This window comes from Lotus japonicus, chromosome 2, assembly GCF_012489685.1.
Source record: "Lotus japonicus ecotype B-129 chromosome 2, LjGifu_v1.2".
Taxonomy (NCBI): Eukaryota; Viridiplantae; Streptophyta; class Magnoliopsida; order Fabales; family Fabaceae; genus Lotus; species Lotus japonicus.
The window spans coordinates 72,035,203-72,049,441 of NC_080042.1; the positions used below are offsets into that span (position 1 = coordinate 72,035,203).

Below are 14,239 nucleotides of genomic sequence, written 5' to 3' on the forward strand. Positions count from 1 at the left end.
TCCACAAGGCCCCAACAAGGTCCACCTATGATTTCATTTTAGAAAAGACCCAAAAAAGGCTGTCGGCTTGGAAAGCTTCTTCTCTTAGCCTCGCCGGGAGAGTGACCCTCGCCAAATCTGTCATCTCTGCCATCCCCTCATACTGTATGCAGACCATGTTGCTCCCTAAAGGTGTCTGTGAAAAGCTAGATCTCCTCCAACGCAAATTTATTTGGGGTTCTGAAAATGGAAATAGACGGATGAGCCAAGTTAGTTGGGGCACTATCTGTAGCCCAAAATCTCAAGGTGGGCTAGGTTTTCGTTTGTCTTCAGATTACAATAGAGCAATGATTATGAAACTGGGCTGGGGACTTATTCACCAACCATCATCCCTTTGGGTGCGGGTTCTGAGAGGTAAGTATCATTGTGGCAACGATACACTACCCAATATCATGAAACGTAGCAGGGAGTCTTTGGCTTGGAAGGGAATCCGTTCTACCTGGGATTCTCTCTCGAACGGTCTAAGGTGGAAGCTCGGAAATGGCCATCAAGTGAAATTTTGGACCGACAACTGGTTGGTGTCTGGCCACACACTGCAAGATGTGGCTTTATCTCCTATCCCTCCCGATTCTCTTCACCTCCCTGTTTCGCACTTTTACGAAGCAGGTAGAGGGTGGAAGGCCTTCCTTTTTGCTAACCTTTTACCTTGTAGGTTTACACAGGAGATCCTCATGGACCAAACTCCCTTCACCACCTCTTCTAGCTCAGACGAGATTAAATGGGCCAGGCATCCCTCTGGAGTGTTCTCCACTAAATCAGCTTATGAGCTTTTGGTAGATAGCCCGATTCGAAGCCAGGAAGAGAATCTCTGGAAGTCAGTTTGGAAAATTCAAGGCCCTCAGTGAGTTAGGGTTTTTCTTTGGAAACTGCTGAATAACGGAGTGCTCACTAATACTATTAGAGTTCAACGCCATATAAGCTCCACTGATCTCTGCCCCTATGTCAGTCCCATGCGGAAGATTATCTGCATCTTTTCCGAGATTGCAATGTCGTTACGCCCTTCTGGTACGCAACGTTATCGGGCGTTCCTCATTCATCGTTCTTCTCGTCTAACTAGGCTTACTGGATCGCAGGAAACATAACTGGTGATCTTAGCAGCCACCTGAACATGGATTGGCCTCGCTTCTTCGCTTCTGGTCTATTTGCTATTTGGCGTATGCTCAACGACCTCGTTTTCGAAGGCACACCTCCAACCACTGCTCGAATATGGAGCTTTGTCCGGTCTCTTGGCCTGGAAGAGCTGGTGGCCAAAACCACGTTAGGTCCTCTCTCAAACCGGATGCAAGGGCAACATGCAGAGATCTTCGATGGTGGTTCTCCTTCTACCCGTAGTAGACCTGTTTCTTGGTCTAAACCTCCAGCCAACTGGGTAAAGGTGAACGTAGACGGAGCGTTGAGTCAGAATGGCCTTGCTAGCAGCGGAGGAGTTATTCGTGACGCAGAGGGCACTTGGATAAAAGGGGTTTCCAGTAATCTTGGCTCTATGCTCACGACATCGACGTTTACAGTGGAGCTACTGGCACTTCAGTCAGCGGTTAATCTAGTAATGGGCCTTGACCTCCCCCGTGTGATTGTGGAGTGTGATTCCATTGAAGTTGTGAACTTGTTTGCTGATAATGAGGTCTCCTCTCATCAGTATAGCCAGATCATTATGGGAATTATTCAGCTGCAGACCGACCATGGCAACCTTATCATCAGTCATGTCCCAAGGGAAGCCAACTCTTTGGCGGATTACATAGCTAAAGTGGGGTTATCTCTTCCCGATGGCCAACACATCTTTGAGTCCCCTTTTGGCGAATGCCACACTCGGTTATTGCAGGACTTAGTTCCTTTTACTAGCCCGGATAGAGGGTTTGCTGTTAGTTAGTCTCCTTTTGTTTTTCTGGGGCTAGGCCCCTCCATGTAACCAAAAAAAAAAAAAAAGGCTTAAATAAGTTTTTGGTCCCTAACCTTTATTAAATGCTTGGTTTTCGTCCCTCGTCGGAGCAAAGATGGGTTTTAATCCCTAACCTTTGCCAAAAGATTTGGTTTTAATCCCTCCGGAGCTTTGGGTCAACGCCGGAGCTCCGGTGGCCCATGTGGCATGACCACGTCAATTTAATGAGTTGACGTGGAATTTGTTTTTCTTTTAAGTTAAAAAAAAAACTAATTAATTAAAAAAATTGTTTAAAATTCTAAAAAAAAATTTATTTATTTAACTTTTTGATGGGAAATTTATTGAACTTCTTTAATTTTAAGCCTGACTGCCTGACCCATCATTTTTTTTTGAAATATGCCTGACCCATCATTAAGAAATTATTTACTTAAAAAATAATTAAGTAAATAAAAAAATTATCTTAGGCAAAAAACCATCAAACCCTTCTAAGCCTGACCCATCATCATCTTCCCAAACCACCCAACCCCAAGCGTCATAATCTCAGGCAAAAAACTCCATGACCATAGCCTTCAGCACCACCAAATCAGCCATTAATTCCCTTTTCCCAAACGCCAGATCTGCTGAAATCAAACAAAGATATGGTTCTGAACCTAAGCCAGAACAATCGAAAGTTTGAAGCTTTTGAGAGTAGATCGAGCCAACCAAGTGAAGGACGAAGGGAAGTGCTTGAGCTTGATCAGGGCATGAATTAATGGCTTAGGTTTTGAGATCCCCATCTTAGTTTGAACACGATTTCTCCTTCGCGTGCGGTTGTTGGTGCGATTTCAGAGGAAGAAAGGGAAGAGCAACAACATTCAGATATGCAATGGTGATGGTGGCATCACCATTGCAGATCTGAATGTTGGCATGAATAATGTCGATTCATTGCTGAAGGGCCCAATATCTGAACATATAGACCTCGTGCTTAGTTACTCTAGTTTGTTGTATGGCTAGGAAAAGAGCAGGGTAATGAGCATAAAATTCAGAGCTTTTTCTTTCTTCCAATTGCTATGCTTCCCTGTCTTAAAATGAATCTATTTGGAGTTTATATTTAGTAGATATAATAATATATTAAGAATTCGGACCGATTATGACATTACTTTAATGTCTTTATTAGATTCGAATTATTTGTAGAGGAAACAAGTATCATATGACTCTATATTCAACATTTTAGTTCTTTCTTGGTATTCGGTGGCCCATGTTATATTGAATTCATTGTATTATCCATGCTTGCTTATGTAACTGTAAATTTATAGATTTAATAAACGTGAAGATGATTTCCCATCTTTGAGAGAATACAATGATTACTTGGAGCAAGTAGAGGACATGAGTAAGCTTCTATTATCATCATTCCATGAGTTTCACTTTGATGAGTTTTGCTCTATTTTGATGGCTTTTCCCCCTTTGCAGCGTTTAACTTGATTGAAGGAGTTGATGTCGCTGCTATTGAAGCAAAGATTGCTAAATACCAGGAAGAAAATTCAGAACAAATAATGGTTAATCGAGCCCGTAAGGTACTTCTAGAAATCTCTTCATTGGTTTAATCTAGGTTCAGTCTCTTTCATATATGCCCTTCATAATTTTTTATGCAAATGCTGATTTCCTGCCATATTTCTAACAGTGTTTTATGCTGATAATAATTTAACAGGCTGAAGAATTAGCTGCAGCTTTGGCAGCAAGTAAGGGACAAGCTGCCCAAACTGCTAATGATGTGGTGAGCATTGGATTGCTATTTTTATTAATTGATTACTATTACTTTGCAGGGTTTTCTTTCTTTGTTTTGTTTGAATGTCTTGTTTGTATGCAAGATATTAACTTTGTCCATTCTCTTGTAACTGGGTGCAAGCCAAGACTTTGGTGCTGTTCCTCAGGGACAATATGCACCTACATTTGCAGGACAGCCTAGACCAACCGGCATGGCTCCACAGCCTTTACCACTCGGAGGGAGTGTCATGCCGGGCTATGCAGGTGATGACGATGAAACGATGAGGCTACGAGCGGAGAGAGGAGCAAGGGCTGGAGGATGGAGTCTAGAAATAAGCAGGAAGAGGGCACTTGAAGAAGCTTTTGGAAGCATGTGGGTTTGTTGAAGGCATATTGCCTATTTAAGATGTTAAGATAATTTCAAAACTCTGTAGGCCATGGAAATTCCATTGTATCACACCAGCTATTCACATGGTTATTCTGATGTAAATGGGGTATAATGTAAGATTTGTTACATTTTTGTTTGGTCATCCATATTAAATTTCATAACGGGATGTTTTAGCTCATATTTTTTATATTATAACTTTTTTCCTGAATTTTCCATACTTAAAATTCGAGTTGCATGGTTTTTTCCCCCTGAACTTATGTCCCAAAGCTATCAAAATCGCGAGTCGCGACCCGAAGCAGAGATACATCACGCGTTGGCTTTGATTCCACAAGTCTTGCCCCTTGCTCAAGATAAGTTGACTTAAGCTAATGAATGCCAAATTTTATTTTATTGCTGTTAGAACCATTTAGAGTCATTTACCCAACAACTTAAGCTTTAGAGAGATAATTGGTTCCTAACATGATTGGGATAGCACAATTGTTCATACACAGCTTGCCTGTTGCTCACGTTTAGTTGATTAGTGCTGCACAAACTGCTCAGTCACAGACAAGTCTTGATTTGAAGGTCGTCTATAAAAGACACACTGGTTTAGTGCACACAAGTCTTGGCCTTAATTGACCTGCAGCTTGTAATAATATACACCACACGCTGCTTTATTCCAGATAAGTACTCTTGTTTGCCACTCTCTCAAGTCTCCAATTTGAGTTTACTTGATAAATGAGGTATGTGGTCAGCATTTTATATTTTTTACAAACCGATTACTTTACTACTACTTTTTAGGCATTGCTTTTTGAATTATTTGGTATAGAGTTTATTCAGTTTTGTCTATATTATATTTTACTTCTACTGTTTACGACTATGTAACACAATATTGATACTGTAAACCATGTAATTTTTTCCCACAAAGTGGGAATACGCATATATATTGATACCTTCCCATCCACACTGATCTACATATTTAGGAAAGCATTTAATTAAAAAAGGTGGAAATTTCATAATGACATGTTAACATTCATCCTACTGTGGACTACGTACACAAAAAATAGTTTACAACTTTACATTGTCTTAAAAAATAAGTTAAATTACTAAATAACACTTTGTTCAGCATATTGGACCGATTACACATGAAAAAGATGGATGTAATGATACATCACAGTCACGGCTTTTGTACCCTAGTAGTATAGTTTTTTTTTGAAAATTACAATTTTGGGGTACTTTTTCTTTTATTTACCAATTTAGTATAAATCGCCACTGACAGTGGCGATTCTATTTATTTTTTAAATATTTTTTAAAGAATCGCCAATAGATTGGCGTTTTCATTTTTTTTTTCATTTTTTTATATAAATCGCCAACCATGTTGGCGTTTTCTTATTTTTTATTTTTGTTTTTTCTGACAATCACCAACTATGTTGGCGTTTTTTACCTTTTTGTTTTTTTTACATCACCCACACGTTTTTTTAATTTTTTTTAAATTAGTAATTAAAATGGTATTTAATCAATTGATACTCACACATAATTTTGTGTCATTACTCACTTTTACAGCACTTTAATCATAAATATTTGAATCGATATTTAAATATAAACATATACATTACATAGTTTAGTTGGGGATGAAGAACATTGGCCATCTTACTCAAGTCCCAATTGCATGCCAAATCCTCAGCTTAGGCGAGAACTTGTCAGTAGACCAAATAATTTATTATCAAAGTGCTGCAAAAGTGAGTAATGACATAAAATTGTGTGTGAGCATCAATTGATTAAATACCATTTTAATTACTAATTAAAAAAAACTAAAAAAACGTGTGGGCGATTTAAAAAAAATAAAAAGGTAAAAAACGCCAACATAGTTGGCAATTGTCAGAAAAAAACAAAAAATAAGAAAACGCCAACATGGTTGACGATTTATATAAAAAACGAAAAAAAAAAATGAAAACGCCAATGCTATTGGCAATTCTTTAAAAAAATAAATAGAATCGCCAGTGACAATGACAATTTATACTAGATTGGTAAATAAATAAAAAAGTACCCCAAATCTGTAATTTCAAAAAAAAACTATACTAATAGGGTACAAAAGCCCACAGTCACAACTTGCTTTGTTTCTACAAGTCTTCCTTCCAACTGGCTCAAGTTAAATTGACTTGAAGCTAATGAATGCCACATACTATTTCATTGCATACAAGTCTTGCCCCGTCGCTTGAGTTTAGTTGATTTGAAGGTCGTCTATAACAGACACTGGTTTATTGCATAAAAGTCTTGGCCTTAATTGAAACCACACGCTTCTTTATTTCAGATACGTCTTGCCCCTCTCTCAAGTCTTAAGTTCAGTTTACTTATAACTAGAAATTAAACCCGTGCGTTGCACGGGTTTGTTTTTAAGTTATGTGTCTATTATTTGTAAAATTAATTTATGTAATATGAAAAATTATTGAATAGTATATAGATAATTAAGAATATGATAAATATATGTAATGTCATTACATTAATAAAGCTCAATAAAAAATTTATTGTACACTAATTTTTTAGTATAAACATTTGGTACCGGTCACCCTTTGGATATACCGACAGATTCGAGATTTAGTTACAATTAAGGCTGATCTTCATCCCTCATCTAGAGTGTACGTGTGAGATCGAATCCGAGAGCTCTTCACACACATTCAGCCTGCGTTGTCAATTGAGCTACCCCTCTTGGGTTAATCTTTTAGTAAATTAAAGCACATATTTTATATTTTATGTTTCTTTAGTAAAAATTATTTTCAATTTATTTGGTGATTATATGTTTAAATAGTAATGCACTCTCAGTATTAAGTAAAATGATGAAAATATATAATTAGATGAGGTGAATAATTCAGTCTGTGTTTGTGTAAAATCATCTATAAAAGTAAAAAGACTTTTATAAAGTGGTATTAATCTCTTGCTTTCATATTTTGGCCATGAAAGTAGTGTTTTCAGTTGAAACTTTATGGGAAGTGTGCTAATGAAAGTTTAATGTCGAAACATATTCTTAGTGACACATATACAAATTATATTATTTATTGCATAATGAGTATTTAATTAGTTAATATGCAGTTTGTAAGAGCATATAATTTTTAACTTAATTATAAATTAAGATAATAATTTATCTTATTCGATAAATTTTTATAGTTTCATAGAAAGTAAAAAAATATAAAACCTCATAAGAAAATTTGCAAACACAAATCGTTCAACCTAATGAATGTCTATTACAATGGTTAAAATTAACTCTTTAGATTCCTGATATTTCGTCCTTAAGGAATGCACTTTATGATAGACCTTTAACTTTCACTATTTGAGTAGAACATATTCCCTCAGTAGAGGATACGTGTGGTTAACACAAATAAGTTATAAGGACTTAGTTAAAAAGATTCTTAAACTCGTGCACCATAATAATGTGCAAAAGTGAAAGTTAAGAATGATTGTTATTTTTTATCAATGAAGAAATATTGTAGCTATATCAAATATAATTTCATTTAGGAAGTTTATTAAATACTTCATTGTATACTACATTTTTAGTCAATTGTAGTGCAACAATGATAAACATCATAGGAGGTTATAAACTCATATTAAATATGATTAGAAAACATATTTTAAATCAAGGTTATAACTATTATCAGCCAAAAAAATTAAATTAAAATATTTTAAAAAATAAATTTATTTAAATTATTCTATTATTTTTTATAACTAACATGACATGCATATTTAATATATATCTCCTAATTTAATTAACTTAGTTTTTAATATGTTTAATTTATTTATCATCATATATGTAGTTAAAATAGCTTTTGACAATAATTTAATTATCAATAATTATTTAATAATAAATATTTATTAATTTTAAATATATTTTATCTAAATTAATTAATTATAATATTATTTATAATTAATTAATTTTAATTCTTAATATTTGTCAACTCAAGTTTTTTTTTTAATTATAGCTATTATTATTTAGTATATGTATTTTTGTGAATATTTAATGTAGGTAGTTGAATAGCTTTTGACAATACAATTTTTTTTTCAATTTTTAATCTTATTATTTAATATATTTATGACAAAAATAATTTGTTATTACTTAATGCATTATAATACATGCAATCTTTACTAATGTATTTAATGTAATGGTTCAAGTGTGCTTTACTTATATATACTAGATATTACACTCGTGCGTTGCACGGGTTTATTTACGATATTTTTTAATATTATATGAAAATTACTATGTGTAATTATATAAGTAATAAATATTAAAATATTTCTTCAATACAAATATAACAGAAAAAATTATTGTGTTTAGACATCTAAATAGCAGTATTAGAGTTTTTTTGATGCATTAATTTACTTGTATTAGAGTTCTCTTTATGTAAATAAATGATATTACTGAAAATTAATAAATATTTTTTGAAAAGAAAAATATTATCTATAAACACTACAAAGGAAGAACTTATTTACTACTGTTCACTAGGAGAGTTTCATACCATGTGTGTTGGTCCACTATAAGGCAATGTGTGGGTTTTTTTGTTTTTGCTTTATCTGATTTTTTTTGGTCATTTTTTCTACTTTTCTGATCATGAACCGTTGTTTTTTTCTCCCATGTGATGAAGGTCTATTTTAAGCTTATTATGTGGTTACTTTATGTTCCTTTAGTTGGTTGTAAAGAACTTTATTTGCCTTTTTACCGCTTTTCTGATTACTTTTCATGTTTTTTTCATCTTCTCTGGTATCTAATGTTACTTTTGAAGGAAAACTGAACTTTTGAGCATACTTTTTGATAGTTTTAACCCATTATAATTCTTCTTCTCCGTCTATTTAATCCCTCCAACCACCCACATTTCAAGCTTTTTGTTCATCATAGAAGATTCTTGAAGCTTTCTCTGCTCTCTCAGCCACGATGATTTTTCCAGCTTCAACAATGGTGTTTTCGGTTGGCAATCGCCTCATTCTTGCTCCACAACTTCAATCTTTCACATCTGGTTCGTGATTTATGTTCTCTGATTTGGTATCTGGTTCTGGTTTTCAACGCTGCCTCCAGATTCGCGTTCTAATCGCGATTCAGGTTCTCACATTTTCGACTTCTGGTTCTGGTTTTGTGCATCGAGATTTCAACTCTTCTCCACTTTGTGATTTCAGATTTGGGCATTGGGATTTTCGTTTCTTTTTTCTTCTTCACAACTTCCTGATTGTGCCTGATGAAAGATCAAGCGAATGCTTACTACCTTCATCCTTCGGATAATCTTGGTTTGCTCGCACATTGAGGAGGTAACCAATTCTTTCGACCCTTTCTTTCATGCTTACTTGTATAATGCTGAATAGTATACACCACTTGATATGATTTTGAAAAGAATTTGGACAATCATAACTTACAAGGATGTTCAACGGTGAATAGTAACACTAATTAATAATCACAGGTTTCTGTCAGCTGCCCATGGTTAATGACCTGTGTGGTTAAGCTACGGTTATATGGGGGGGGGGGAGTTTGTTGTCTTTATGTTTTTGCTGCAGGCATAGTAAACGTAGGATAAGGAGGAAGAATTTCTTTCTTTTCTTATGTGATTGGGGGCTATCTGTATTGTTTTTATATGCTTTTGGAATTTTATCTTTTGGTATTTCTGAACCATGTTGCTGCTTGGTTTAGTTTGGGTATTAAATTTGTAAGGGGCTCTTGTCTCACTTAGGAGAGTTTGTTCCCAAGGGTTCTTTTTCCATTTAATGTATATCATATTTGAGTTTTCAAAAAAAAATAGTCACACTAATTGGTGATGTTGTTGATGATTACAAATCACTTCTTTGTTTTGCGGGGACTATTTTAGCATTTTTCTAATTTTTTTTAAAGAATGTTCCTTTTTTTGTCAATAAGGGCTAAGTGTGTGTTTGGATTTCTCTTACATTCACCAAGACTAGGTGTTTTTTTTTCAATCCACCATCATGAGACATGAATTTCTATTGAAATAACTTATAAGTTTTGCTAAGGGAAATCCAAACACACATGCTTAGCATTAACTGGAAGGTTGAACTGTTAATGCAAAAGTAACTCCAGGCATAAAATCTATGATGAAGATATTAGATATACTTTTTGGATATAATCCTATTTATTCTCTTGGTTAGGCTGCATCCGGTGATGTACAATGCCAGATGATAGACATGACGCATCCAAGAGTTGTTCCAATGCACAAGGTTGTAACATTTCTTTGTTTTAACTTTCTTTTGAGCTCTTCTTTGTATATTATTTCTACCAAGGGTGACTTTTGCAATGTGGGTTTGTTTTATCCTAGGTGAATTTTGATGCAAAGATGGAGTATGATAAGATCCAGAATTACAAAATTCTGCAGGACGTGTTCAACAAGCTGAAAATTGACAAGGTGCTTATTTCTTCTCATGATAATGTTAAGCAGGATAATAGAGAGCTTTGCTGTAGTAAATAAACAAGAAAGAAACAAACCTATGATGGCTTATTGTGACTTACTAGGGCAAACGTGATCACTATTCAACATTTCTATTTTTGGGGTTTCAATGAAATGACTTACCACTGATGAAGCTTTTTAGCATATGAGAAAATGGGGTGTTTATCAAGGCCTAGATATTCCACTAATGGATAAATTTGACTTTGGAATTGCAGATCACATATTTTTTATTAATGCTTCCTTTTACCCTTCACTCAACACCAATGTATACTCTCAAGCATGCACTGGCACACTACAATTTTGGGAATAATCTCTTTAGGCAGGTTGTATAAGGCTACATTAGAAATTAAGTAAAGGAGCTCCTCCCTTACACCATCACGGAAGCCCTTTCCTACAAAAACTGCCCCGCCTTCATCCACTGCACATTGCAGCTAGACAAGGCAATCAAGGTAATTAGATACCTCAAATTCTTGCAAGCACTGTTTTGTGAGCAGGAATTTCAGTTTCGATTGACCGGTGGGGGTTCAATCTTGTGCTGAATGTATGTGAATGATTTTCCTCCATGATTTTTTATTCATCTTTTAATATTATGTGTATGCGTTTTTGTTTCAGGTGTTGAACTTATCGAACAATACCAGTGGAGGAGAGGGAGATTGTCTGGTGCTAGGGCAGTGGAGTCAAAACAACTATGGGTCATTGTGACAAGTAAGACACATAAGGTGAAGTAGAAAAAGCTAAAACTAAGATATGGTCTTCAAAATCAGAACTGAGATCACAGTTTTCCTTCTTAAAGTCTGCATATGAATTTCTCTTTTCTCCAACTAATGTACTTCTTCTATCAATTTTATAACTCACTCAATGATGATGTGATCCATTTTTGTTGTTATAATGTTATGTATCTGTCTGGTGTCTCTGCTTGCCATTTTCTATTTTAGAAAGTCACAATATCTTACTTTTATTTAGATTACTTTGTAGGCTTAATAAAACTTGATGCGAAAATGACAGTTGGCTGCAGCAGTAAGAGAGTTTTATACCACGTGTGTTGGTCCACCATAAGGCACCGTGCGGTTTTCTTTTTTGGTTACTTTATGTTACTTTAGTGGGTTGTAATGAACTTTATTTGCCTTTCCACCGCTTTTCTACTTTTTCTGAAATGAAACTTACCCTTCATTGTTCTCCTTAGTTTGATATGTGTTATTAATTTTTGTGTTTATGTAGTTTGTGGCTGATGGCTTTTCTCTTCGCTCGGCTGAACGAGGTTCTGACCCGAAAGCTTGCTGAGGAGTGAGGACAGATACTCGGGTGTGGAGGTTAGGGTCACTCCAGCGAAAACTGAGATCATCATCAGAGCCACTCGAACCCAGGCCGTTCTAGACTTCTAGGTACTACATACACCTTCAATTTTCAATTTTTTTTCTTTCATTTGTTGCGCTGATTTTGAAATCTGATTTTGTATTTGATAGGTGAGAAGGGAAGGAGAATTAGGGAGCTTACCTTAGTGGTATCGAAGAGGTTCAAGTTTCCTGAAAACAGTGTAGAACTCTATGCTGAAAAGGTCAACAACAGGGGCCTTTGTGCTATTGCCCAAGCGGAGTCCCTCCGCTACAAGCTCCTTGGTGGCCTAGCTCTTTTTACTGTTTTTGTTCTAGGTATATGATTCAAATTCAATTCTTTGCATATATTCCATAATAGGTCCTGATACCAGTATGTCTTGTCATATATCTGATATATTTGGATTCTTTATTTTTTCTTTCAATTCCATTTTCATTTTCAGTTTGTCTTTCAATTCCATTCTTTATTTTTTCTCACGTATTGTTAATGTTCTTTATGTTCGTTTGGTTAAACCAATGTAATAATGTCCCATTGACCCTTAATGGGAATAACTACTTTAAATAGGACAAACTACTTATATTTCTTTCACCTATGTAATCTTTGCCATCGAGTATCATTAGAGAAAGACAATGATCTTCATGAATTCTTGGTTTGTGAAAGCTATTCTGCTTCACTTCATCTTCATGCCATGGTTGGCTTTAAAGTTGTTCCTAATGGCAAGTTCTTAGTTTCTATTAAGAAAAATCGGCAACTACTTTATTGGTTGTAGAATGAAAGTTTCTTTAGCTACCCCAAATGTAAGGTCAGAGAATGAAGTAGGATGATAATTTTAGCTTCTCTAAGAACAAGTGTGATTCATACTGAGGTTTCAGATTCTGAGAGAGAAAGTTACTTACATTCTTTACTCAATCTTGAACAAGAAGACTCTGAGTGGCTATGAGATTCAAAACCTGATGGAGTTTCATATGATAATCCTTCAACCCCTTAACAAACTTGATGGTGTAAAATGTAAAAATTGAGCCAGCTCAATAGCAACTTACAAACTGAGATTTTTTTTATCTTGAGTATGATGTTTTAGGTTGGATTGTGGTTTACTGCTGAAATGTGATTATAAGAACTCTCATTTAAAAGTTTGATGATTTATTATGTTTTTTGATAATTTTGGTGATTATTATTACTGAGCAAACATTAAGTGATGACCATTAACCTACCTGCTTTTTTTTTTGTTTTTTACTCGATTACAGGCTCTGAAGAATAGAATATGAACACTTGCTTTGAGCATACAATACGAAACTGTATTGCCCTTCTATGCTAAAGGTAGGTGATTCTTCTTTACAGAAATGTGATTGAGAATTTGTGATATGGACAAATGATTTAAAGGAATGCATGTGCTTAAAACAAGTGTCATATTAAGAATGAGATTTTCTGCTAAACATAATATTTTGAACCAGTTAAGTGTTGATAATACTCTTAGTAAAAGCTGATAAAGATGGTTTCTACCATCGAAGTTTCAAGCAAAAAGCATTTTTATTCTGCTTATTTCTAGGCTTCAATTGCATTGTTCTTTTCCAACTTGCAGAAGTGTAGTGCCAAGGCAAATTTTAGGAACATTGATTCAGCTAGGCAGAACACAGGTGGTTCCAATAAGTTAGATCATTGGACGGTAGATAGCATGTGTGGCCCAACTAGAGATGTCTCATTTAAAATGGACACCCTAATGATGAGCAAATGGGCATCTTCCTTTCTTTGCCATCCTATATAAAATAAGCGAATAGTGATTATTAATCTTATATGATTACTTTTTCAGTTTTCACCAAGTGACCCAACCAAATTATTGGTGGCTTCTGCTGACTCACATGTCTTTATACGTTCCAGAATGGATGTCATCTACAAATTCGAAGGTAGGTTCTTGACATATACTTTCCTTATGTGAAAAATCTTCTAAAGTGAATGTGCATCTTATCTAAGTGTATCCTCTTTGTTTTTGTGTTTTGATAATCATTCCAGTTTAATTTTCATCTTTACAATTATGTCCATTATGTCCATTTAGCTAATGAAGTATATTTATACCTCTTACTTTTCCTTCAGGCCTAAAAATTGCAGGTCAGATGCAAGCTTCCTTCACCTCTGATGGGAAACAATGTCTCAGTTAGCGAGGGTTCAATTCAAATGTTGTATTTGGAACTTCCCTTTCGTTTGTTGCTGCTGGTTCTATTGCTTGCTGCTGGTTTTTTTGCTCTTCTGCAGCCTTAGTTCCTTTGCCGCACTTTCTGTTTTTCTTTCTACTGGTTCGCGTTTTCGCGTCCTGTTTCTTTATAATTGGGTTTGTAGCACCCATAATGCTACAATTCATTTATTCATTGGCCTTTCAGAAAAAATATTGGCCATGACAGGAATACTTCCAAAACAAAGATATTTTGGTTTTGAGTCAATGCCAGGAACAAAGTTGTTGCA

The 14,239-nt window shown here is 35.0% G+C and overlaps 1 protein-coding gene and 1 long non-coding RNA gene across 13 annotated transcripts; both read left to right on the forward strand.

The window, feature by feature from the left end:
* The first annotated feature begins 2,379 nt into the window (after positions 1-2,379).
* LOC130739311 (uncharacterized) lies at positions 2,380-4,224 on the forward strand. 2 transcript variants are annotated; one of them, XM_057591574.1, is made up of 5 exons: positions 2,380-2,920; positions 3,211-3,284; positions 3,365-3,468; positions 3,603-3,665; positions 3,826-4,224. In XM_057591574.1, the coding sequence occupies exons 1-5, from the start codon at positions 2,901-2,903 to the stop codon at positions 4,042-4,044; spliced, it is 480 nt and encodes a 159-aa protein (XP_057447557.1). In that variant the 5' UTR covers positions 2,380-2,900; the 3' UTR covers positions 4,045-4,224. The 2 variants fall into 2 exon arrangements, with proteins under 2 accessions (XP_057447557.1, XP_057447556.1); XM_057591573.1 differs by having other exon boundaries at positions 2,381-2,920; positions 3,603-3,668; positions 3,806-4,224.
* Positions 4,225-8,490: 4,266 nt separating this feature from the next.
* On the forward strand, positions 8,491-14,239 carry LOC130739312 (uncharacterized). Of its 11 annotated transcripts, none has more exons than XR_009019836.1 (12): positions 8,493-9,108; positions 9,183-9,311; positions 10,158-10,226; positions 10,325-10,411; positions 10,669-10,902; positions 11,066-11,172; positions 11,429-11,515; positions 11,672-11,835; positions 11,917-12,102; positions 13,030-13,102; positions 13,593-13,686; positions 13,874-14,239. It is a non-coding gene; the product is annotated as an uncharacterized LOC130739312 (long non-coding RNA). The 11 variants fall into 11 exon arrangements; XR_009019839.1 differs by having other exon boundaries at positions 11,066-11,158; XR_009019834.1 differs by having other exon boundaries at positions 8,491-9,108; positions 11,066-11,515.